Genomic DNA, 27,247 nt, shown 5'->3' on the forward strand with positions numbered 1-27,247 from the left:
TTGATGTAGTAGAGGAAGAGAATCTCCCTCATTTAGTGCATGTTTGCAGTCCTTCAAATTTTTGCTTCCTTTTTTGCTATGATAGCTAGTTAACAATACACACTAACAACTTCTGAATAATATGCTATATGTTCTTAATAATAAATGTACAGAATGAGCCCATTAACAATAATTATTTGGGAGGAAAAAAGTAGACTATGTTAGGTTTGCATTTAGTATTAACAACTGTGATTGCATTTACTACAATTCCATATAAACAAGACATTTTATGAATTAGGATTTTTTATGGACACAATTGTACCTTCTTGGAGACAGATGGAATAGACAGTATGAAGAAACTTCACTCAATCTGAGTAAGACTAAAGTAGAATGATTTTTTAAAGGCAAGGTTCAGTTTTCACTTTTGTAAAAACCATGCTGAGGCTTGTCCTTGATTTCATCACCTCCCTTTTCAAAAATTATATCTCCTGAGCAAATAAATGCATGTTCTTTATTCCACACTAGCAGCAGTGTGAAAAAGAGTCCAGCATAATGCACTCGTGTATGAAACATTACATTCACTGTATATATGTGCTTTGCCTAAATATGCTATTTTTAACACTTTTTACTAAACATACATACATAAACTGTGCTGTTAACTTGTAGCTGTTGCTGTCTGTATTTTTCTGCAAAACAGGTTTTATTTTGATTCTCACATATCCAATTGTGCCATTTTCAATGGATTTTTTTGTTTTAAAGAGGATTGGTTTTTATTTTTATTTTACAGAGTTACATACATGGAAGCAGTCAGGCTCAGTTTGTTGCAGAATCACATATTATTCTTCTGCTGAGTATCCTTCAAACTGGTGATGACTAGAAAAAAAGCAAGCTGAGGCACAGTGTGCTGTTAAATAAAATTGCTCTGACAGTGAATATCATTGAACTTTTGAGCAGGTATTGTATTTTGGCTTACTTACTATATGTTTAAGTAAATACTCAATGTTGCTATTTACTGCCAAGTAAAGCTGGCGTTACTTTTCACTAATATGTACCTTGTTATCTCCTTTGTTACTCTTATGCCTGGTTACTAATCTTAATGTTTTTCCTTTCAGTGTTATCTTTTAAGTAGCAGAAACTAATTTTCTTCTCTTTATTATAAAAGTTAAAAATTTGATGTTAAAAATTATTTTATTTCTTTTAATAGACAAGGAAAGCATACTGAAATTTACTAGTCATGCATGAAGATGATTTGTCCTCCAGTAGTCTTTGGTTTGGGGTTTTTTTTCCACCTAATCTAAACAGTTTATTACTACTTCTTGAAACAAATAACCCAATCCCATTTGTTCTGACCGTCTCCTCACAGAAAGACTCTGAGACCTACTTTTACTCTTTCATTCTTACTGAGTCAAAGCAAGGTCATTTTTTTTTTTTTTTCTTCTGAATATGTCTCAATAATCTGTAAGACAAACTCATATGCTATCTGGTTTCTTTAAACCTTGCTTCTAATCAGCTTTGTTCATTGAGTGAAAACTCTAGTCACCATTAACCACTATTAAAATACAGTTGTTCCATCACAAATACCTTCCTCTAAGGAGAACAAGAGGAAGAAAATAACATTTCCCAATTTGAAGTAACAGCTAAATCTCAGAGTTTGATGATCATAGCTAGTCTCTTGTTCTCTCCCTGAAGTTATGTTGGCTTAGATCCTGCCCTTCCTCTGGCTTCCCTGTCTACCCTCATCTTTGGCATTTACTATCCAAAGAGAACACCGTCATTACATCATTTTGCCTCATTACATTCATTCACCTGGTATCAATTTTGCTACCTGTGAAACCTTATTTGCTCCGTAAATAGCCATTACAAATTTAATTTCAAAGTTATGACCATATTTTGCAGAGTAAATGCACTATTCACAATTCAACTGGAATACTGTGTCCAGTTCTGGATCCCCCAGTACAGGAAAGATGCAGACTTACTTGAGCAAGTCCAGCAAAGGGCCACAATGATGATGAAGGGACTGTAGTATCTCTCCTATGAGGAGAGGCTGAGAGAGCTAGGACTGTTTAAGCTGGAGAAGAGAAGGCTCTCAGGGGGATCTTGTCAATGTCTATAGATACCTCATGGGAGGGAATGAAGAAGAAGGAGACAGACTTTCTTTGTAGTGCCCTCTGACAGGACAAGAGTAGGCCCAAATTGAAAAACAGGAAATTCAGTCTGAAGGCAAGAAGACAATTCTTACTGTGAGGGTGGTAAACTCTGGAACAGGTTGCCTAGAGGGGCTGTAGAGTCTCCATCTGTGAAGATATTCAAAACCCGACTGGACACGGTTCTGGGCAACCTGCTCTAGCAGGTTGCTTGAGCAGAGTTGGATTAGATGATCTCAAGAGGTCCCTTCCAATCTGTGATTCTGTCAGTTCTCCAGGTTTTATATCGTACCCTAATTAATGTTGTTTCAAAATCACATTGTATTCATTAAAGTTTTGGAAGCACATTTATTTGTTCATTATTTCTAAATTTGGGCTCCTTTTCTTGGGAAGAGAGAGTTAAAGATAAATAGTTTTACCTGAAAACTGCCAAGTCAAAACTCAGTGATTATTAATTTAATTGCTACATTTTTTAAAAGTACACAGAGACAGCTGTTATGTTTCAGATGAAAAGTTTCTTGTATAATAGACAGTATGCATCTCATTAGTGTCACCTTTATGCTTTCTTTTGTATAGCCACAATTTATTTTTTAATGTTTTCTGCTTTTCCCAAACTGCCACAATTTAAACAAATCTGTTATCTAAAACAAATCCTGTTGGCTGCTTGAGAATGGTAAAAGTAAACCCAAAAAACAGCTAAGATTAAAAATAAACAAAACTTTTGTTCATTACATATTTTGTTTGTCTGACTCAGGCATGAAAGTGATATCTTTTTGTTGGCAGAGACTGTCTTTAAACTGGGAAGTTGGCTAACTACATTAAAGCAGCTGGCTGAAAGAATCCTTTCAGTGACGTTGTTCATTGCCACTTGCAAAAAGAATTCTCTAAGGTTTCATTTCATGGCTCAACACTGTTGAGCTGAGTTTTTGGTCACACACAAATTTGACAAGTGACATTAAATCTTGACAGATTTTAACAGTTATGCATGAAAGAATTAATGTTTCTTTATCCTTTCAGTATTGGTAGTAATTATTAGCTGCTTCATTGTTTCTTCATTATTTGTTTATTCAGGAAATAGAATAGATAGAAAATGTGGGAATTAGAAAAAAAGTATGCCAGATGGATATACAGTAGTACATTCATTTTATCCTTTAAAGTTTAAAAGATGCATTGAATTTTAAAACAAGACATTACTATGCTGGCACATGCTTCATTTGGTTGCTTCTTTTCACTTTGTACTAGTAAGAACAAGGACAAGGTTGTCACTTCTTGCTAGATGTTGAAATGCAATGTTGTGTTTCTCTATAAAGTGAATTTATAATACCTGTGATGAGAAAATATGAATTTCCATTGCATTTCTATACTTCCTTTTAGATAGTGATTCTACCCAGTCTGCTAGATGATTTCCATATAAAGATCTGCTGGTTTTTCCAGAGCTGTAGCTATATAATTAGGACATGGGTAAGAAGGACTTGTGAAGATGTCAGATATTCAGTTTCAATTATATTATAAAGCAACATTAAATTCAGTAAAATCTATACAATGTTACTGATTACATACTAGGTGTATGCCCAAAACTTTTATAATATCTTAAACAAGTAGTTTTAGTCCTAACAGATGGTTACTACATCTTAGTAGTACCACAATGGAAGTCACTGTAATAATACAGCATGTACAGTGTTACATCAGTAAAACAATTCTAAAAAAAAAAAAATCATTTTGATTATTTTTGTACTTAATTTTATTTCTATGATATGTTTTCTAACAGCCAAAATACTGATACTGCATTTAGCAGCAGATCAGACTAGCTGAAATGGGTTAGATTTAACACTTTCTGAAGACATTAAAAACTCACGCTAAGCAAGCTCCTCAGAACAAGGAGGCATTCTTTCATTTCCAAAGTCCCAAACCAGGTTCTGATTCATTTTGAGGCTCCTTAGAGGTGGCTGATGGGGGCCATCTTACCGAGTCCACAGTATCTTATACAGTGGGTGAAGTTTCCTTTTAGAACTGAAGAAAAAAAATCACCATATTTCACCATAGACCTTGTTGAATTCCAGGCTGCAGAATAGTAAATACAAATTTGAGTAGGCTTTTAAAAACTGAGTGTGTGGGTTGACCCTGGCTGTACACCAGGTGCCCACCAAAGCCACTCTATCACTCCCCCTCCTCAGCTGGACTGGGGAGAGAAAAATATAACAAAAGGCTCATGGGTCAAGATAAGAACAGGGAGAGATCATGCGCCAATTACCGTCATGGGCAAAAGAGACTCAACTCAGGGAAATTAATTTAATTTATTGCCAATCAAAATCAGAGTAGGATAATGAGAAATAAAACAAATCATAAAACACCTTCCCCCCCACCCCTCCCTTCTTCCCGGACTTAACTTTACTCCCCAATTCTCTACCTCCTCCCCACCAGCATCGCAGGGGGATGGGGAATGGGGGTTGCGGTCAGTTCATCACACATTATCTCTGCTGCTCCTTGCTCCTCATGGGGAGGACTCCTCACACTCTTCCCCTGCTCTAGCGTGGGGTCCCTCCCATGGGAGACAGTCCTCCACAAACTTCTCCAATGTGAGTCCTTTCCATGGGGTGCAGTCCTTCACAAACTGCTACAGCATGGGTCCCTTCCATGGGGTGCAGTGCTTCAGGAACAGACTGCTCCAGCATGGGTCCCTCACGGGGTCACAAGTCCTGCCAGCAAACCTGCTCCAGCGTGGGCTCCTCTCTCTCCACGGGTCCACAGGTCCTGCTAGGAGCCTGCTCCAGCACAGACTTTCCACGGGGTCACAGCCTCCTTTGGGCGCATCCACCTGCTCTGGTGAGGGGTCCTCCATGGGTTGCAGGTGGATATCTGCTCCACCATTAGCCTCCATGGGCTGCAGGGGGACAGCCTGCCTCACCATGGTCTTCACCACAGGCTGTAGGGGAATCTCTGCTCGGGCACCTGGAGCACCTCCTCCCCCTCCTTCTTCACTGACTTTGGTGTCTGCAGAGTTGTTTCTCTCACATATTCTCACTCCTCTCTCCTGGCTGCTGTTGCACAGGTTTTTTTTCCCCTTCTTAACTATGTTATCCCAGAGGGGCTACCAGCGTCGCTGATGGGCTCAGCCTTGGCCAGCGGCGGGTCTGTCTTGGAGCCAGCTGGCATTGGCTTTATCGGACATGGGGGAAGCTTCTAGCAGCTTCTCACAAAAGCCACCCCTGCAACCCCCTCCGCTACCAAAACCTGGCCACACAAACCCAACACACTGAGTAACAGTCCTTTATGTAAGAAGTAGCCCTCGGAACTCTGATATTCTTTTTACCCTATGAAATGAGGATTTCTAGATCTTTCAGACTCACTTGCCCAAGCTAGTTCTAGACTGCATTGTTTGAGGTGAAACGGTTGTGTGGTCCAGAGCATGTGGAGACACCGAGCTGGCTGAGTACAGAGGCAACTCCAGTCAAACTCCAGCACAGCATGGCATCAGTGCCTTTATACTTGTTTGAGGAGCATTTTAGTCCAGAACAGTTTAGCTCCACCCTACTAAGACAGAGATCTCATCTATCTAAACTGTAATTTATCCAAATCCACAGAGTTGGCATGGCATCCCAATGCAATTTTCCTGTTAGTAGGAATGCAGTACAAAGTACCTGGTTGCCTATGCTCAACCTGATCCAGAGTTGATAAGCTTTGCTGCACACACACTGAGGCCTGCTCAGTCACTCAGGTGGCACTCGGGAACAGCCTGTTATCTCGGGTATGGAGCAAATACATAGAGCTGACATCCAAAACTGTTGCTGAGCTAGTAAAAGTCCTTGTGGGTGAGCACCTAGCACAGAACAGTGAAAGAACATGGTTGGATGTGATGGTGCTTTTATATTATATACTTCTGTGACTTTCAGGCTATTACTACTCCGAAACTTTGAGGGGTTTGTGTTATGCTGACAACATGACTGCTATTCGGTTTTGTTGTTATTTGGCTCCCCTTTCTTTTGTCTTGGAGAGTTAACTTCAAGAAATAATCATGGAAATCATATAAATGTTGGTTGAAAGGGACCTCTGAAGATCACATACTCCAGTCTTCCTCTTAAAGCAGGATTATCACCTACACTGGATCTGGTCTTCCATGTCTTTGTCCAGTGCAAGTGTTTAAAAACTCCAAGGATGGGGATTGCATAATCTCTCTGGGCAGTTACAGAAGTTAAGTTGTTCGTAGCATCCAGTCTGAACCTCCCAAGCCGCAATTCATGGCTCGTGCTGTTGTGTGTAACAATCTTGCCTGTGGTAAGATTTTGGCTTCCCTTTGGATTTTTTGCCAGCCTTGTAGAATTAATGGAGTCTTCAGTGATGTTTTCATTCAAAAATGAACATTCTGTGGGGTGGAATAATGAGATCCATTATGTTTTAACTTTTTTATTGCCTGGGAAGAAAGCGAAAGGCAAGGTTTGCTTTTATTAATGCTACTTTACAGCTCATTCCTAGCCATAGATTGGCAGGTAATTTTTTTTTTTTTGGCACAGAGAGAATGCTTTAATATTTATTTCCAGTGAAAAAGTAATACTGAATAACAGGTATACATTTAATTTGAGGTTACATTTACTCATCCATAAAAATATGCTAGTCTTTTAAATATCTGCTTGCAGTTTTCTTTGAAATTGACCAACTTTGATTTCCTTCCCAGGAGCAACAGAACCTTGTTATCATTTGCAATTGAGAAGGAAGTTTTATGTAATATATAATGGTATTTATCCCTACATCAGCCTGATGATCACAGCTTCAAGCAACTGGGTGTAATTTACACACATAATAATTTGGGGGGTTATGTAGAATTATATCAATATTGGGACATTCTTGTGAAGTAGAAAAGTTATCAAAAAGTCATCACAGAAATGAACGTATAACTGCTGTAGAATAAATATGGCAGACTGCACAAACAAACATTATTTAAAATAGGAGCAAGGAATAGATTTTATCTAAACAGAAACCTTTTCTTTTTAAATGGATATGAAAGCAGTAAGTTATGCGGAGCTATCAACATGCTAGACATTGTGCAGCCTGTAATGCAAGGTTTTTGCTTCCGAAGAGTTTGAATATCTCTGAGGACCCTAGGACTGCATAATTTACACAGACAAATAACTTTGTTCACATGAGTAATCCTGGTAAGACAATCTATTTGTTGGCTAGATATCTAATTCTACCACATAAAAAGAGCATATATCTAAACACATTATGATTTAACAAGAAAGTTTAGCATCTACTCAAGTTATCATCACAGTTTACATCCATGTATGTAAGTGCAGCGATGACTGTTAAGGAGATAGAGAAGGATTGTGAAAAACCAAATATCCAACCATAATCAATCATTTAGGGATTTTTGAGCCAGATCTAGCATACAGAATATTATAGCTCCTACCCACCAATGAATACTTTATTTCTTTTTAATCCTTTTTTGAAGTAATTATGGCACAACATTCTATAGCAATGAATTTTCAGTGTTAACTTCATGTAGTATGCAGAAGTTACTCCTTTAGGGTGTTTTTTTAGCCTAAAATTTGCACAATAACTGTATTGTGTGACTTTATTAAATAAAGTCATGGGAAATAGTCCTTTCTCTTTTTTTTTTTTTTTTCCTGTTTTCCTTATGTGTGAGGCTTTATAGAATTAGCCATATGGATTTCTCTTTCTTTTCTCCTTTCCAAGTTGAAAAATTCTACTCCTTCTTCATGCAGATGATGTTCCAGGCTGCTGGTGTCTATTCTTACAACCCTTTCCTGACAGAAATGGGGTCATAGATAATAAGAGTCAGCGGAAATGATCAGGTATTTATAAAAAAAAAAAAGTGCAGAGTAGTTCAACATTCTTGGAGAGACAAGGAAGAGGAACTAAAGACAAGGATATTGAAGTACTGTTACTAAAGTTAGCGAGGATAGAGTTATGAAGAAGACATAGAGGCAGAAGAGAGATAACTGTGGAATTAAGAGCTGTCATTTTCTAAGAGGAACAATGTGAAGTAAACTGCACAATCGGTATTACTGTTGTAATTAACTATAGTTGAATACAGATAGAATATGTTGACTGTTGTAAACCAAACAGCCATTGAAGCATGCAGTGTTGAGCTGTAAATATGGCTCTGGGTGTGAAGGTACAGCGAGAAAGATAAGGAATAATAATTTTCGTCAAGTTTTTATGTCATTCCCTGGAGAAATAAAACTGATTTGAATGTAATGTGGCATATTTTTTTTCCTTTTGCAGTAACAGCGAATCTTTGTTATACAGAGTAAGTTTAAAAGTTACAGTAAATATTTTCATTATCAAAAGAGTTTCAGTTATTAAGCAAATTATTTGTTGTACAGGAGATAAATCTAAACCATTATTATAGGAATTAACAGTTACTATTAACCTGATAATTCTTCTCATTATTACTATTAAACTTAGTTAACTTTGATGCTGATAAAACATATGCACCTAAGTAAAAATGGAAATGTCTTTTCAGTTTGTTAATTTGAATTCCCAAGGCAGAGTGTAATGTGACAGCTGTGTAGGTGGATATGAGATGTTGATTGAGAAGGAAAAAGAAATTTGATTGGTTACAAAGGAGACGACAAATCTTTTCTGTAGCATTAAAATTACACCTATTATGAAAGACATTTCCTGTCCTACAGAGTGAATTTAAATGAAGTGTATTAAGTGCCTCTTTGGTGTAAGGAAACTTAACCACAGAATGAATTCAAATGGGAGATGTCTTTCAGTGTGTCAATCAGGCTCGTGCAAAGTCACTGAGCATAAGAACCTGAAATTTTGAGTCAAAGGCAGTAGAATAATACTCATTTAGCTCTCGGTAGTAAGACTTTATCAGTCGTGCGTAATGGAATCAGATTGTGTTCCCCAGAGATTACGTAAAAGCAAATGATGATGACAACTAAAGCAGCGAGATAAGGTGGTTGTGTGCTTGATCTTAAGGTTAAGAAAAAAGGGAAGAACACCGTAGTAGAAAAAGATAGAACTAAAAGCAGAAAATTATAGCATATTTAAGCATGCTTCTTAATTAACTATGGAAATCAACGTCCAAAGCAGCAAAACATACTGCAGGTTTTCTATTCTTTACTTGCATTATCCACCAGTACTGTCTGTTAACCTTGCTCTTCTGGCTCTTCTGGAGGCTGCCTGACTCCTCCTAACTGTATTGAAGCATAAGGAGGTGATAGCTGGAAAAATCAAGAAATTTCCTTCCATTACCTCATTCTCCTACTGCTTGACCTTAAAATAATTTGTAATATGACCTTTTAAGAAAGATACTAAAGTCTCTTAGATGTCAGAGAGATACGCCGAGACCTTAAATTTACAGCTGGGCATTTGTCAATGCAACATACAACATAATTCTCTTTCATCAGTTAATGGAATGATACTGGATTTGGTGAATTACCTTCAGGACAGGTGTCCTCTGTATGAAATTACCAACTCTGTAGTTCAGTGATTTTCAACCATTTTCAATTTCTGGCTCTAAAATTTTCCAATGGAAGTGCAGACACCTGCAAAACAAATTTAGCTGTCGGTTGCTCTGGCAATTGCCCCATTTTTATTTGCCTTTTGCAAATACCTGACTACTAGTCCACAGACCAAGAGGCTTTCACTGACCGCAGGCTAAAGACAACAGCATTTTTAAGGGTTTCTTTAGGCATCAATTAATAATTGTTAAGAAACATATTTGTCTGAGTGGCTAAAAGATGCAGAAACATAGTCCAAAGTTAAATGTTTTACCTTTTGGATCCACAGATAGCTTTTACTAAATTGAATAGTCCTCAAGTGCATTCAGCTAAGAATAAACTGAGTCTATTAAGATACTGCACAGGACTTTAACAATGAAGAAAAGTATAATGCCAGCCTAGAGTCATAAGGATGATGATTTATGATATAGAAAAAGAATGTGTGATATTCTTAAAAGATTTATAGGTGCTTAGAGAAAGTGAGAGAGATGGTGTATGTGCATACTGAAGTATCAAGTGTGTACTAACAAACAGATGAGACAACATACTGGGTCTAGTGTTTGAAATAAAGTGCTTGAAAATAAGGTAGATGTTTGGAATAAAGTGTTAGAATAGTGAGAGAAAATGATATAGCATCATAAATACTTATAAATAGCTCAAATAGAGTTTGTTTTAGGCAATGTATCTGTGTTTAAAAGTTAAGAAATGAAGCTATTAAGAAAAATTCATTCAATTATTTTAATCTCTGGTATGCTTAACGTTAAGGAAAGTAAAGTACTGTTATACATCTATCTGTTCTGGAGATGTGTATACTTCTGTAATTTGTATGTCTCGAGGCAAGAAAATTTGTAGAGACAAATGATGAAATGTAAATAAGGTTAGAAAAAAATATTTATTTTGTACAGTGGCAAACCACACTATAAGAATTTGCGAGATGGACAGGACTAACCCTGATACTCCATCAGATGTAATTTAAAAAACCAAAAAGGTCATAAATAATAAATTGAAAAATAATCTCCTCAGAGTTAGTTTTAGGTGATCCTAAAAGACGACACCAATATGAATAATTAGGATGTAAATCAGGCTGGCACCCCCTGAATGTTAGATTAGTGATTTAGCACAAACTTAGTCAGGTATCTCTATGCTACTTTGTTGCAGTTGAATTAAAATGGATTCCAGAGTCTTTCTCTTCTCCTGAAGCTTTTATATGGCCTTTCCATTCTCAGGTGTCTAAGAGCATCACAAGAGGGACAGTTCCATCAGATTATCTGTGGATTAGAAAGACAGTCTCATAAATTGAAGCTGAAACTAATCAAATGAATAATAAAGAAACTTTTTCACAAGAAAAGATTCTATATTAGTATCAAATTGATTCTCTCCTTTGTAAAAATGATGAAAAAGCATCAAAAAGGAAAGTGGTGTGGTTTGGTTTGCATTTAAATGGTTGAAATGCAAACTTCCAGCTACTTCACTGTTGTGAGTTGCATATTTCAAGGAGTTGAGCGGAACTCCAGTGCCTAGACTCATGTAATAACTCCTAAAATTATTGAAAAGCCATTTAGTGTAGCTGAAGCCAGAAGGTTTTAAGCTGAAAGAATGTTCAGGGTTATTGTGAGTATCAGTACAACTAGATTTCAGGCCATTAAAAAATACTGAAGGAGATCTTGATTGTATACAATTCATGCTTCAATTAAATTCATATTCAAATAAATTTTCAGACTATGCTCCACTTTTTCAACTTCTGAGTTAGGAGTCATCCTTCTTCACTGAGATGAGACATACAGTGATTGGTATCTTAAACATGTCTCCTTCCTCAGCCCTCAAGGCCTGTTGAATCATCCACTGGGATGGTTATGGTCTAATTGAGAATTGATTGCACATTGAAGAGCATAAGTGGAATATTAGAATCATTGCTCATTGTTTCCTGAACTGAAGCAACGATGCCTTGAAAGAAACCATGAGACCTGTTTCATTGCAGAGCCATACTTTTTGTCTTCATTAGTTTCTTCAGCCTATGATAAAAAAATCAGATTCTTGAGCTGGGAAAAGCGGCTAATACCTTGTTTTCAAGAACTGCATGCAGCTGAAGAATATGTCCTAAATAGAATGACTAGAATGCACGTTATGCTTGGATTTTTCAAATGTAAGTTGAAAGTTAAACCCACATGGAAATGGTTCAGATAAAGAACCTGTAATGTGGTCAGTGTTTCTGAAATTATAGCAGGTATTTTAGAGGTTTAAGTATTAGTAGGAAAAAGTTAACACAAATACCTCTCTCAGTTAGCCAAATATGCCCCCCTTGTAAGGGGCCAGCAAAGAATTTCCCATTTTCTCATCATCACCCCAGAAAAAAAAAAACAAACTAAAAAAAGAAAAAAAAGAGAAGAAAAAACACCATAGATTTTCCTGTTGATCATATTACACCTTCGCAAAAAATGTATGTGCTTTTCTTTGTTTGATATATGATAAAGTGAACCAGAAGCATTTAAAGTTTCTGTGATTATCTATCCCCATTTTAGTTAACAGTAAACTGAGCACAGACTTGAGTGGATGAATATTTTGTTCTGTAGTTTTTCTTGCTCATGTGTTATTAAGCAACTGCATGATCTGCAACTAAAAGGTAGTTGTTTCTTTATGTGTATAATGCTAGTGCCGGATTTTGTACTCTTGGCAGAAATCCAGCAGAATGTGAATGAGACCACCAAACTTTTTTCACAAAAGTAACCAAGTGTTAGTCAAACTATTTTCTCTCCTTCTTTTATTCCCCACTCAGTACTAATTAGGACTAAACTTGTGAAGTAAAGATATAAATTATATATCGCATTAATAAACTTATGAACTGTCAGGTTTTCTTCCTTTTGGGCATTCTGGCTGGAATTAACAGTTATTAACTTTTCTATTAAAGTATGCTAATAAAAAGTATCCAGAATTTACTAGTAATCACTTTCATTTTGTAGGGTATCTATCATTCTGGAGTTTACTGATCCAATCTTTTTTGTTTTGGTTTGGGTTTAATGTTGTGGGGTTTTTTAATACTTCTGATCAGGCATCTTGATTTTTGCAGGGCTCTCTTGCTGCTGATCATTTTCTGAATAATCTTGCAGATTTTGATGATCACTGTCTTTTTCATCCGGCTTTAAAACTGTTCCTCTTCATGTATCAGAACATTCAGAACCTTTTGAAATGCACTAATGTCCTGGTTTCGGCAGGGATAGAGTTAATTTCCTTCCTAGTAACTGGTACAGTGCTGTGTTTTGGATTTAGGGTGAGAACAATGTTGATAACACACCGATGTTTTAGTTGTTGCTAGGTAGTGTTTACACTAGTCAAGGACTTTTCAGCTTCCCATGCTCTACCAACTGGGAAGGCTGGAGGTGCACAAGAAGCTGGGAGGGGGCACAGCCAGGACAGCTGACCCAAACTGGCCAAAGGGATATTCCATACCATGGGACGTCATGCTCAGTATATAAACTGAGGGAAGAAGAAGGAAGGGGGGGACATTTTGGAGTGATGGCATTTGTCTTCCCAAGTAACCGTTACGCGTGATGGAGCCCTGCTTTCCTGGAGATGGCTGAACACCTGCCTGCCGATGGGAAGTAGTGAATGAATTCCTTGTTTTGTTTTGCTTGCATGCGTGGCTTTTGCTTTACCTATTAAACTGTCTTTATCTCAACCCACGAGTTTTTCTCACTTTTACCCTTCTGATTCTCTCCCCCATCCCGGGGGGGGGGAGTGAACGAGCGGCTGCGTGGTGCTCAGTTGCCGACTGAGATTAAACCACGACAACTAACTAAATAATATATGTTGTCAATTTCTATGAAAAACATGTACCAGCTGGGAAAAGGAGCAGCAGAAGTTTAATATGTAAAAGTGAAATCATTCCAAATTTGAGAAGACATATAATTGGATTTACACAGAAAAAAAAAATGCTACAGAGGGATACAATTATCAGAAAACATGAGCATCTGAATTTAAAACATTTACTAGCCATGATTTATCTGAGTGCCACATTCCCCTCATCTCTTCAGCATAGTTTTGTAATGCATAGTGAGGGACATAAAGAGGAATTAGAAAATAAGTACATCTTTTAATGCTATCTCATTTTTTGCAGATGGAAAACTGTCCAAGTAACCACTTGCTAAAATTTTACATTGTGCACTGCTAGAGAAATATGATACTGTAAAAGATTGTTTTCAGAGCTAGGACTGTTGCTTTCTTTTGTAGAATATCAAAATAATGTGAAGATGTAACATACAATGTTAGAAACTGGAGCAAAAAATAGTAACTTAAGCTATATATTCTGTGGTAAAAAGCTAGTTATTGCATTGAAATCACAACTCAGTAAGACTGAATTTTTACTTCAACATCACAGAGCTGAGGCAAGTGACATGCTCAGTGTTAGAGTGTGAAGTTATGAGGCTGATATCGTTGAAGCTAAAAGGCAACCAGTGAGGCTGAAAGCTCAGCAATGATGATTAAAGTTAGAAAGCAACAACTGAAGCAAAAATAGTGACAATGTGAGGGAAGCTTTAGGGATAATGACGTGAGACTCCAAAAGAGAGGAAAAAAACCAGCACAGTTCAGCTGGTTACAGATCTAAAATTCTCAGTTGCAGAGCAAACAGTTACTTTTGTGAGGCTGTTATTCCTGATGGTAAGAAAAGTGAATTAAACTCATGGTCTGGTAAGAAAATAGGAACTCAGTTACAGAATGGTTGTCTGCCAAACAGCTTTTTAGTGTGTGGTTGGTTGGTTTGTTTGTTTCTCAGAAGCAACTAGGTAAGGGAAATAGCAAAGGACCACATTATGTGCAATATTACGTGAGATAATCAAGCAAATAAATTCCATTTGCAAAGCAGTCCAAAACCTTTGCAAAAAGTAGCGCTTCCCTGAGAGGGTCTGGTGAGTTACCCTCACATCTTGGGGCTGTTTTCTTCCCATGACTCAGTTAAACTAAGAACAAAAACTCGACTATAAATCTAAGTGAGGGATTGGTAAAATAAAGTTATTAGATAATGCTATATTAGGGGCTTTTCTTAATAGGGTAGAAATAGATGTGGATTTTTTTTTTTCTCAGCCCTTCTTGTTGCAGCTTCCTCAATTCATTTTTATGCTTTTGTAACTTTTGAAAGCAGAGAACCAAATGATTCTCAGGACGTTCTTTCCAATTCTTTTTCCTACTTGAAGCATAGTGGTAGCACAGGAGATTTCCAATCTCTTATGCTCATGAATCTGAATCTTAACAGGCAAAATATTTAGAAAGTAATTTTTGCCTTCCCTTCCAATTTGTGTAGTCTTGTGGATTCCAGGGTTGGGTTTTTTCACAATATTTTGCAAATTTTTTTTTAATATTTTGTCAAGTCCAGTAATAAGCTTCTGGAAAACTTGAATATAACCATTTATTCATATGACCCTATGCCTTATACTTTGTGCATGTGTGAGAAAGTAATTTGGGCTACTAATGTGTTTTTAATTACTGTCTAATTTAGGACTGTAGGTAGATGTCTATATCAAAGAGGTGGTGTTAAAACTTACATTTCCTTGATGTTGCCTATTGGCATCTGCCTCCTTTCACCATTGGTGTTTGCTTTTTTTAATCCTGTTACTCTTCATTTGACTTTTCTCATGCTATGTATATGAAATTTGGGCGTCTCAAATCTGAATCAGGCTGCTAATCTCTGATGAAGTGTGACGATGTTAGCATTGACATTTCTAAATCCTTTTGCTCAGGCTCAGCTTAATTGAAATTGTATAACTGAAATTTCAAATGTCTTTGAGCATTTTGGTCTAATTTTGAACATTTCTATCATGAAAAATGTTAATATGAAGATTGATAGGATTAGGGCAAGTATAAAGTTACAGGATGCAGATACTGTTTATGGATGTAGCATGTTTGAAGTATCTCCCATGAATTGTCTGTGTGCGTAAATAGAAACATCTTCTCATTCTTAAAGTTTGTAGTCATCCTGCTACCTAGCCCTGGGGTAAGTAATGCTTAAAAATCCAACTTTATTCACGAATCAGTTCACTCTGGTGAAGTTCTTATTTCCTGAAATTGTGAGATATAGCTCCCATGATGCACTCCCGCTTCAGTGTGGCATTCAGGCATGCGTCCTTTTCAGAACAGATGTTATGCACAGTAGTAACCATTCCTTTTTGTGTACACAGTTTCAAATAAACAATTAAGTGAATGGTTTAAGATCTTGCTAAATTAGTTAAATTGTTTTATCATTATGTACTTGTTCACATTTGTAACAGTTATGATGAGACGATAAAACACTGAAAGTGACTGAGGACTTTGCCTCTGAGATGTTTGTCTGCTAAACTATTAAGCAATATGACACTAAAGAGGGAGTTAATGTCTTATCTAAAAGCAGAGGAAGATAAAGCAGTCCAACTGCTTCAGTTTGCATCAAATAACCAATGAGTTGTGTGCAATAACACTGAATGATTTCTGGTTCTTACAGTTCTAATTTTTTAAAATCCTTTACTACCAATATACAGAATATTGTAAGATATTGGGGAATAGCTATTTCTTTAACTGTCCAAAATTTGTGTGTCCTACTTGACAACTTGTCCTTTAAAGCTTTTTGAACCTTCTTTCCTCTTTTATCTAGAATGCACAAAGGAAAATCTTACTACACATTTTTGCCACAGGTGAGTGTATTGGTACAGTACAGATTGCGATATGCAGTTTTATATATAAATACTTTCTTTCATTTTATAAACTTGAAAGCTTTAGTTCGTAGATGTACCTTTGTGGCTTTCTGAGGTATCCACACATCTGCTGTTTTCCTTAACAATGGCGATACAGATGCTGCTATCACCATGGGAATGGTACTCCTGAATGAAGCTGCTACATCCAAAGGGGATGTTGGAAAAAGGAGAAGTAAGTTATTTAGTACAACTGAGACAATGTTTAGACAAAGTACAACTGAGACAATGTTTAGACAATTAGAAGACATTGTAGAAATTACAAATGAATATCAGATTAAGTTTTCAGAAGGTCTCTACCTTAAACCAATTTTTACCTTTGTGGGGTGGAGAAGAGTAGAGTATAAAAATTCTGTTGGTAAAACTGCATTCACACGAAGTTGTAACAGTAAAAAACTGTTTTAAGCATACTCAGCCAAGGTACAGCTTGACACAGTATCTCCACTGCGTAGAGTAGTGGAGATAAATGCTTTTTGGCTCTTGAATTATATTGAAAGTCAGCGACATAAAGAACAAGAGTTTCAAAACATTGTTTTCAAAATGAATTTAGGCATTTAAGATGCTTAAGATGACAACATCCAAAGGAGTGTGAAAATGCTTTTATTTGGTACGCTTTGCCAGTATCATGTCTCCAGAGGAAGGTGAAAGCCCAACAGTAGTTGTAGTACAGAACTTATCCTAATCTGGAATTTGTAAAGATTCTTAGCCTGAAGTGCAAGTTTTATGTTTTTCTGAATGTTGTTGTCATTCAGAATAATTGCAAGATTTTTTGGCAATGAATTGCATAAGCACACAACATGAAAGTATTTTATCCAGATTTAAACTTCCTAACTGTTATGTCAAACAAACTTTTACTGAGTATGACATAGGTTGAAACAAATATGCCCATCTGCCTTTGCACCTTTTATAATATGTTTTTTCATATCCCCTGCCACTTACTCTTTTTCTCATATAAGGCTTTGAAGACCTTTGAAAGATATCAGACTTCCTACGCTACTTCCCCTGTCTTTCTAGATCAGTTCTTTAGCTTCTTCTGTGTAATACGCAGTATTGCAGATAGGGCTGGCCAACTATTTTCTATAAAAGCATTCTATAATTCTTCATAACAGCTGGTTGAACGTTGGCTAGAGATCTCTAATCTATAGTGATTTGAGGGTCTCCTTCAATGAGCTGTAGATGTATAATTTAATTCTGAATATCTTTTACAGTATCTAGCTTTAATACTGATGTCAAAAGAGACAGTGACGAGTTTAATTGGAATATGATCTTAGATCACGATTGAGATCTGGGTCTGTGAACATGGACACAGCGAAATAACAGTGGGCTTCAGTACAAATTCAGACTCTCTTCTGCTTGTGGCCATTATGTGAATGCTTTCTGTGTACCTGCCTTGCACTGTTCATGCTTTGCAATTTATTCATCCATGCTTTGAAATCATATTTGTGAGTGATGATTTCTTTATAATGAAGTGTATTTATAAGATTGGCTAGTTTTCTCAAAATAACTGCAGAAATTTTATATTTCAATTGACGTATGTCATTTTCCACATGGTCACTTTTAATGAAAAAATGCGTCATTGTCAGTTTCCCCAGCTTCATGGTTGCTCATCCTTCGCTCAAAGCCAGCACACTTTTGAAGCATGAATATTGTGATTACATAGCAAAGGTTTGGTTAAAGTAGGAATAGTATAAGAAGAGAAGCTTTTAAAATCAAAGTAGCTCACTAGAACCAAAACATTATCTAATGTAGATGAGCTGCATCTCAATTACATGCATCAGCTTGTAACGTGTTCCCTTTTTTTTTTTATTTACATGCAATTGAGCAAGCTATCACAATCAAAAAGGTTTTATGCTATTATTACACAGGGTGCCAACTGGTGTTCCAAATTTTATTTGTTAATTTAAGCATTTACTTTGCTAATTCATTCTTTGCCTGAAAGGGCTCAAAACGCTTGCATCTGGATGCTGTCGGAAGGTCTACGTCACTGTTATTTATCTTCAAAATCTAAAGATTTATATTGCTTTCAAGTTAAGAGTAAAAAGTGATTTGGCTACCAGCCTTGGAACTTACAACAGTGAAATGTTTTAGCCACTAAGAACTAGATAAATCAGTTACTAAACTGCCTTTGCTGTTACTTGAGCCTTAGATGGTTAACTAGAGAGAACACAATTCCATTAGTCAAGGGATATTTTTTCTAAATGTAATTTGTTTTCCAAAAAGAACAAGCAAATACCTGAAATTACATTGCTTGATATGTATAATTTACAGGGTTATTAAATCCATTATCAGCAGTAGGGTGTTTGCATCCACATACATTTAAGTTGCAAATTGCTGCTCTTTTTTCTTGAAAATATATTCACACTGACAAGTTATTTTTTCTTCATAAATATTATTTCCATATGTGTTTGAAATCCTGCCAGAAGATAGTGGGCTTCAGTAGTCAAGGCAGTAACGTTTTTATATTTAACTGTGTCAAAATTCTCCATAAATGATTGACATAAATAATATTCTTTGTAGATATTCCAGTTTTAAATCTTTTATGTGCTAATAAACAAAGTTATTTTCTTTCCAGTAATATGTCTGGTAGGCCTGGGTCTGGTGGTCTTTTTCTTCAGCTTCCTGTTGTCAATATTTCGCTCCAAATACCATGGCTACCCATACAGGTAATCTCTTCATTAAATTCTCATCTTCTAGATTTTAATAGCTTTGTATAAGTTTAAGAATAGCTTTCAGGTAAACATCTTTAATTTTTACCACTGAAGTCTATGGAAGCTGGAGGAAGCAGGAAGCATGATGATTAATTCAAGCAAACCAAAAAGGGCTGGAAAGCTAATGTTGTTAACATGACTGTTAATGCAGACCAGTTAAATGGGTTTGAGCACAGACGTGTGGCATACGCAGTGCCCCATAGAAAATGCAAAAGAAAACCTGTGCTTGAGTTTATAAATCTTTATTAGATATTTATTTGTGTATCTTTATAACTAAGATGTACATAAGGTAAGGCACAAAAACACCAAACCAGTGTACAGTGCTAAGCTATGATTTATCGCTAAAAGTACCCTCTTCTTTTATCAGCCACACCAGAGAGGAAAGAAAGGGTTACAGTCTTCCTTAATTATATGTACATCTGTCAATTAAACAGTTATAATTTTTCTGACAAGCAGAAAAAGTAGAAAAATAGTAAAGAAAATACAGTTCTTGCCTTTTGTAAGTGGATGCTTTCAGCTGGAAGGCCACGTACAGAGGTAGTCTAGACTTCTGATTCACATCTTGCTGATCTGTTACATACCTTTTAGTAGCCTCTCAGGAACAGACGGCTCGTAGCATTTTCATGTGATCCTGGTACCATTTTCAGATGTACATGAAAAAGCCTAGCTAGGGGAAAAGGAAAGGTGCAATTAAGCAAATTTTCAGTGCTATGGACCAGGCTACTGAGGTAAAAGCAATACAGTGAAATTTCGCAAGTCATCAAGTTTGTGGAACAAAACAGAGACCTGTTGATTTTTCTCTCCCAAAGCTTTGTTTTGTAGGATGGCCAAATATTTTTAATGAGGAAGAGTCCTTTTCCTGTTGTTCTGTTCTCCAGGATTAGCAATTTTGTTCCATTGACTTTTGATCCTATTTGGAACTATGCTGTTCTTCCCATTGCTTCGGTCTTTGCTCCTTTTTAGCTTTTTTCCCCTGTAGAGATCTATATATAGACATATGTATATAAATACATATATATACCATTGACATAGTCTTAACATGCTATGCTAGTCTTTACAATAGAGATAATATGCATGAACGCTGTTTTCCCCCCACTAGTTGGCCACAGTGCATTTAAAAAGATGATATTTTCCTTATTTCCAGTGAAATTGGTTTCTATAAACTAGTAGACTAATCCTTCACAGAACATTAGTCTACATGACTATTACCATGTATGGAAGAGTAAGTGGATGACGTGTGTTGCAATGTAGATATAGTGACGTTTTGCTGAAAGATCAGGCATTATGAAATGTCAACTAATATATACATAAGGGAAATGTTAGTACAACAGATTCAGAAAGTTATATTTTGAAGTAGAGAACAAAAGAACTGTATCTATTAATGTTAACAGTTCTATTGTTTTTACAGCCACTGTTAGAGTCATATGAGGAATACTTCCACAGTTTTTCTCAGATACTTAATGTTGATTTCTATGACTAGGTCTTGTGATTAGTGCAGCAGACAGCTTTATATTCTGTGTTATGTTCCACTAGTAAGGATTCAGCCTTGCAAAGCCAACTTAAATCTGACATTTGAGCTAATACATAAAATTTTTCTATTACTTTTTGCTCCAAGACTTTAGAATTATTTTCTTGTTTACTGAGCTTGGTCTGTTTATGCAGATTAATTGACATTTAGTTTAGATCACCTCAGATTAGTTTTAGCATTTAATAACATCATACTCAAGATAAGGAAACTCTTCCCCTTGCAATATGCACAGAAGGTGTGCTCCTGCTTTTTACTCATTTCTGCTAAGGAAAGAGGTCTGTAAAGGGCCCAATACTACCATGCTGCAAGATTTCATCAGTATGGAGTTAGTAGTTTGCCATCTGGGATAGTCTGTACGGCCTTTCAGCATTCTCTCTGGAGACTACCTTCTAGCTTGACCGACTTGGGGTGAAAGACAGGATCCAGTTTTCCTGCGTGTGAAGTATTCTTACTTCCCATTAAGTGCTTAAGTCTTAAACTTAAAAGAAGAAGGAATTATGAGCTTGATCTGCAGCCCATAAGCTCACTTGAGAAGCACTGCCAAAGAATGGTCTGAGCTCACTTGCATCTTCTCATAACAAGTTTACTAAAAGGAAAAAGTTGTTGTTGTGTTCCTTGCCATGCAATTTAGCAGCTACTAAAGAAAACCTGACAGATGTACTAGTTTCATTTTTAGTTCTTTCATCTTAGGAATGTTCTTATCACCTATTAACAACATGCTTATATGACTGTGCCAATTTCCAGACCTTGCCTGGCTTTTGTGAATGTTTGCACTAGGGTTTTTTGACTGCTGTATGATACATAGGATGTCTGAGGTTGAACAGTACCTTATGAACATTAGTATGCTCTGTGAGTTGGCATGCCTAAACAACACCATTGATGTTATTGCAGACCTAATTGCTCAGGTCTACTACGTATCTTGTAGTATCAGGTATTGTAAGCTTTAAGAATCTTAAATTAAGTAATGTAGGGGGTTTCCTTCTTTTCTTGCTAATCTGCTATAAATTTTGGGTGGGATGGATTTATTTTTTTAATTCTTTTTCCCCACAGTTGAACTGTATTTAGTGAAATATCAGACATCTTTTCTTTGGAGTATATATCAGAAGTTGGAGCCCTATGTAGATTTTGTACTCCTCTGTTAGTATCCAAGCTAAGAATAAAGGACAGCAGGAATCGGGGAGGGAGAGGGGGGAAGAGGAAGAGAAAGAGAACTTCTGAATTCTATTAAAAATTTAGTTTCAAGAAATTTAGTTTGATATGCATGTGGAAAAGAAGTACACCTGTTAGTATGTTAAAGCTGGTGAAGAAAGAAATAAAAGAAATCTAGGATAGTGCTGAAAAGAATGATTCATCACAATCCTGTTAAAATGAGACAGTGCTACATCATGTTGTTACTATGAAGGAATTATTAGCTCCATAAACAAAATTCTGTCTTAAGGAGCCAAGCAGATTCAGTATCGCAACTTACTAATCAGTAACACCCATCAAGTGAATTCATAAAAGAACGAAACCCTGTGGATGCATAAGTACATGAGAAACATTTAATAGCTGATAAGTGTTATGCAGTTTTCTTTGGCTCTTTTACAATGCTACTGGTCCTGCAGAATTAAGCAAGATCTTACAGGCTTACTTGGACTGTCCTAGATTCTTCATGTTTTCATGGGAATAAATTAATCATTCAATCTTAAATTCTCACTCAATGAAGAATTACTGGAAACCGTCATTAGAACTGATCCTTTTGCTTTGCTATTATCAAATTTGATTTGCTAGTTTCCCAAATGTGTAATTTACTTATCTGGTCCTTGCCAGTGTTAAATCTTTCAGGTTTCTATTGGTCTCTTGGGTAGCTCTGACCTCATTTTCTGTTGCATTATTTTACATAAACATACTATTGATTCTTTGACACTTCAGTGATCTCAACCATGTCATCTTCATGACAATGCCATAGTGTTTCTTAAGAGAAGCCTCTTTGGTTTATGTGCATAGTTCTTATGAATTTTAATGAAGTGAACGTGCAAAACACTAAGGAGGACTAAGTAGATAAACTCTGTTATTTTCTCTTTCCCCCTTTAATTTAATATCCTTCATTTTAACTTCGGTCATATATGCTGAGGTTAATCAGCATTCATACATTAATCTTTTTGTCTGAATCTTCCAAGGAGTTCCGTGTCCCATCAATTGATCCCAGTGTAGATATATCTTAAGATGTGAAATATGTCTGTCTTTTTACTTTCACTGGTTGTAGATTTCACCTTGAAACTATCAGTCTTTATGTGATAAATTGTCCTCAGGCTAGTAGAGCTTTGCCTTTAACAATACTAACAACAATGCATACTAATGATCTGTCACAAAAAAGAAAGGATGTTTATGTTGGCATGCCTAAAGCAATAGTTAAAGAAAACTGAAATTGTTTTAATGCTATATGCATGATCTCAAGCATCAACTTCACTGTCCTACTTTAAAAAAAAAAAAGTCAAATATACTAAATTGTTTCTGTTCTCTGGCACTGAACAACCAAATAAGTCCTCTATGAAGCAGCATGCATCAATAAAAAGTGAAACAGTAACACAACCTGCTGTGCATCCTCTTTCTCTCCAGTGACCTCCATGTAGTGAACATAAATCAAAACAGAGGTGGATAAACATAAAGCAGGAGTCAAAAACTGGAGAAAGACTGTTTTCTACTGTGCATAAATAAAAGTACTGGGAATGCTGTTATTTCTTTGACCCTGATAATGCCATTGTCATTGTTAATTTCTGTGACAAACAGAAAAGTGTCCAGAGCAGTGCTGGATAAGAGCACAGGTCTATAAGTGTGCTTTTTAGAGGGCATGTATGTAGGAAGGGAGAGTAACATTTTGTTTACATTTTTTTCATCCACTTCAGACATTTGCCAATTAAGTTTTTGATTCTTCCTTCCACAGAATTTTCTTCTTGAAGGCTAGGGTTGGGGAAAAAATGGTTTAATAAACATGCTGGTAAAATACGCTTATACAATAAAGCGTTGGAATGGCAGAGGTGATGCAAAATGGAGGTCATCATGAAGGTTACTTACTGAGTGGAAAACAATTGTGATGAATGAGCTTGCATGTAACAAATCTCTCTGCTAGAGCCGTTTTTACCACGGCAGGGCTTTTTCATGCCTGTACTAATCCACCTTTTTTATGGGAATTAGACAAAATTTTTCATTTTGCTAAAACTTTCATTTTAATTGCTGTCAATAACTGTTGAAAGATAATGCAATAATTTTATTTTATACTGTTGAACACTTTCCCCTTTATAATGCTTTCTGGATAAGACAAGAATGTTGATATATCCGAGATAATCTTTTTTGGAAGCCTTCTCACCCCAATATTTAAAGTGAATAAGTGCTATATTAAGTATCAGATACTCAGTGATTGAGCAATGAAATTTCATTATATCAACACAGAATTTTATCTGTCAACTAATACGTATGGGAATGACATAGGGACTATTCTTAACTATAAGCGAAAAGCATGAACTCTAAGTTAGCTTTGCTAGTCAGGAAAGAGCTTGGAGGGCTCTCTGGAAACCTCACCTTAGACAGTTTCAGTCCAAAAAGCACACAGAATATTAAAAAGAATGAGGAAGGATGGTAAGAACAAAACAGAAGACATCAGTACACTAGCACAGCATTGTTTTACTGGGAATGTTAGGAATGTAGCTATTTATAACACTGGTTTCTTCAAGAGGACAGACAGACAAAGGTCTTATCCACTGTTTACTGATGTTAAAAAACGTTTATCGATTATTTTTTTTTAGCTTTGGCTGAAACTTATTAACTGCCCTGTGTTGTCTTTTCTGTTTTGTTTTCTGGATGAAACTTTTAGCACAGTTTCATTATTGTTGACACTTCCCATTGTCCTTTCAAGTCTACATTTTATCATTTGATGTTGCTTTAATCTGAATTTAAATGATATGAACACCTGAAAATTCAAAGTTTCCATACAATTTTTCATTAACTAGCTTGCATTAAGTAGCTTTTTAAAGAATTTTTGGTACCTGCAGTTGAATGTTTCATTATGAGATTATCCTTTATAGCCCTTGTATTTGGGTATTATTGAAAAGAGTAATGTGAAGAGTTTTTAGTTAAAATAATCAGCCTTCCAAACTATGTGTTGGTGGAATGGAAATACATACTCTGTATTGACTAGCAGAGAAAATGAACTAAGCTGCAAGAAAGCATGATAAATAAGAGATGCCTTATTTTAAGCAAAAAAATGTAAATATTAAGTCAGACATGAAGTATTCATTCATTGCTTAGAGAAAAACAGTCAATGCAACAAGAACAGACAAATTGCAAGATGCCCCAGAGCTTGAAAATTCCTCGCATGCACTATATACACCATATAAGAAATGTCTGCCCTCATTGTAATTAAATTAGTTTCAGTAAAGAAATCCTGTATGATATTGAGCAATTGAAATTAAATGCAAGTGAATAAAATGGAATAGTTATTTCTTGGAAATATACTGGTAAAATATTAGTAAGTAGAACAAATAGTATTTGCAGACATATAAAATTAAATTTATTAATAAACGTGAGCACTAACAACTGTTCAGATGTTCCATGTTGATTTCATGCATAATTAAATTGATTCACCTAAAGTTTATGAACTGGTAAATGTACTTCTGATAAACACCAAGATTCACATTCAGGTCTATAGTGCTCAGCAAAATAGGCTACTTTCTTCAAAACGGCAGAAATCAGGATTATTTTAAAAGATAGGAAGACAATAATACACAGGTGTCAAAACAAGGCATCTTACATCTGGCATTTTCTATACTACTTCTCTTTATGTGGCTAGACACCGTGTTCTTCAGCAAAGCAGCTGCCCATTGAAATGGAAGGCAAAACAGCTCAGTCTCCTCTGTTCAACTAAACCATCCAACAGCACACTGAATTCATGAATATCCACAGACCTCCACATTTCTCTGTATGTGAAGTGTCCACGTTCAGTGCTGGTTTCTAGTCCTTTAAAGAATAGTAGTTCTGAATTCCAGGTGTCTGGCCCCATAGCAGATCTCTTAAGAAGGGTGTGCTTCTTCCTGTGGCCAACAGTTTACATGCTCTTCTATGAGTAGGACCTTCCTTCTGTGATTACCACCATTAAGAATGCCTCTTTTTGCTTTTATGGCTTTCCTGTAAGTCTTACAGTTTACCATTTACTCCTACCTATTCTACCCATATCCAGCTAGTTAATGTCTGGAACGGCACAGTTTCGCCAGCCTTTCCTGTTCTGCTTTCCCCTGCTTTGTGTGAGGGGACATGGTTTCTTTTTTTCTTATCTCCCCCAACAGATGATGTCCAATTTGTTATTCTAGATTTTTCAGAAACCCTGCCCACCCCCACGCCCGTGCCCCCTTCTTTTTGGCTACTCTCTAGTTTATGATTTTTTATGGTGTTTTGGCTTTTTGTGGTTTTCCGCCTTAGGCTTTTTCCTTCTTTGTGTATCTAGCCTCTTAAGCTTGTTTTATAACTTCCATAAAACTTTCAGTGTTTACCTTATCCATATTCTATATCATGTCTTTTAGCTGCTAAAGATGCAGTTCGCTTGTAGACAGAAAGTAAGGAACAATAGCTATGGTAGTAGCATATTTATCCAAAATGACACTGCCATATTTGTAATTTCTGTGCAGTTATATCATTCAGTCTTTTACCCCTCCTGAGCCTATCAACGCTACCTGCCTGATTATTGTAATCTTCAGCCCTTCCCACTCTTCCCCCCAAACTCTTTCACTTCCAGTATTCCTTTCTCTCCTCCTCTCAGATCCTTTCCTATACATGGCCTTACACATCTGTCCTAGACCTGGGTTATCTTTTGAGTCTCATGTGCTCAGCCTTCTCTTACTTCTCCACTCGGCACCCTACAATTCACCTCTTCATGCAGTTCTTCCTAGCTTTTCCCTTTCAATAATCACTTCACCCTCCAGCACCCAGCCAGTTGCCATCTGTTTTGCCTTGGTTTGTATGTCTTGCCTAATGAGCTTGTCAGCTTTTTGCAGCAGGGAACATCATTATACCGATACAGTCTTTTAAGCTTATGGCACTTGTATTTATGTTTTGTAATGATTAATTAATTGTACCATGAATGGAAAACTTGATTAAGTTACTACAACATGTGTATGCTAGAGCACACTGCATATCTATAAGGAGGTGAAAGATCTTCCATGCGAAGCTAGAGGCAGTGAAAAAAACCCTCTATTCAGTAGTTCATTGCCTTTGTGTTTGTACAGTTAACGCAGTCTGTAGTCATGTGCAAGCCTTTCTCTCTGTGTTCCCATTTCCAATTTATGAGATAACTGTTCTTTGGTAAAGTACTTAGAAAGGTATGGCACACAATGTATATCTACTTTTTAAAAAATACAAAGTTTCGTTCCAGGGGTAAAGAAACAGCAATGTCATCTGAAACTTCTTCATTTATTAAAATAGTAGGAATTTAAGAGTCTGCAACTCTACAGAGCCTTGCCACGGCCTCTATACCCTCCCCACTCTGGGGCCACTTCAACAGTAAAAGAATGTTCTAAATAAATCTGAAACATCCTGGGAGAGGTAGTTCTCACTTTAAGTAGTAAGAGCAGATGCAGAACTTGATTAAAGAGAACAGATGTTTGAAGTGCATTTTGCTTTTTAATTTTTTTAAATAGGCAAATTTAAGTTTCAGTCACAAGTTTTATTTGATAAC

The 27,247-nt window shown here is 36.3% G+C and overlaps 1 protein-coding gene across 1 annotated transcript in view; it reads left to right on the forward strand.

Annotated features, from left to right (window-relative positions):
• The window catches only part of TUSC3 (tumor suppressor candidate 3), a 158,422-nt gene that overhangs the window by 130,713 nt on the left and 462 nt on the right, over nucleotides 1-27,247 (forward strand). The window contains exons 7-9 of the mRNA XM_076336310.1: nucleotides 767-830; nucleotides 16,409-16,483; nucleotides 18,881-18,971. Of these exons, the coding sequence (XP_076192425.1) occupies nucleotides 767-830; nucleotides 16,409-16,483; nucleotides 18,881-18,971 (230 nt within the window). The remainder of the gene's footprint in view (nucleotides 1-766; nucleotides 831-16,408; nucleotides 16,484-18,880; nucleotides 18,972-27,247) is intronic.

The sequence above is a fragment of the Aptenodytes patagonicus genome, chromosome 4 (genome assembly GCF_965638725.1).
Source record: "Aptenodytes patagonicus chromosome 4, bAptPat1.pri.cur, whole genome shotgun sequence".
Lineage (NCBI taxonomy): Eukaryota > Metazoa > Chordata > Aves > Sphenisciformes > Spheniscidae > Aptenodytes > Aptenodytes patagonicus.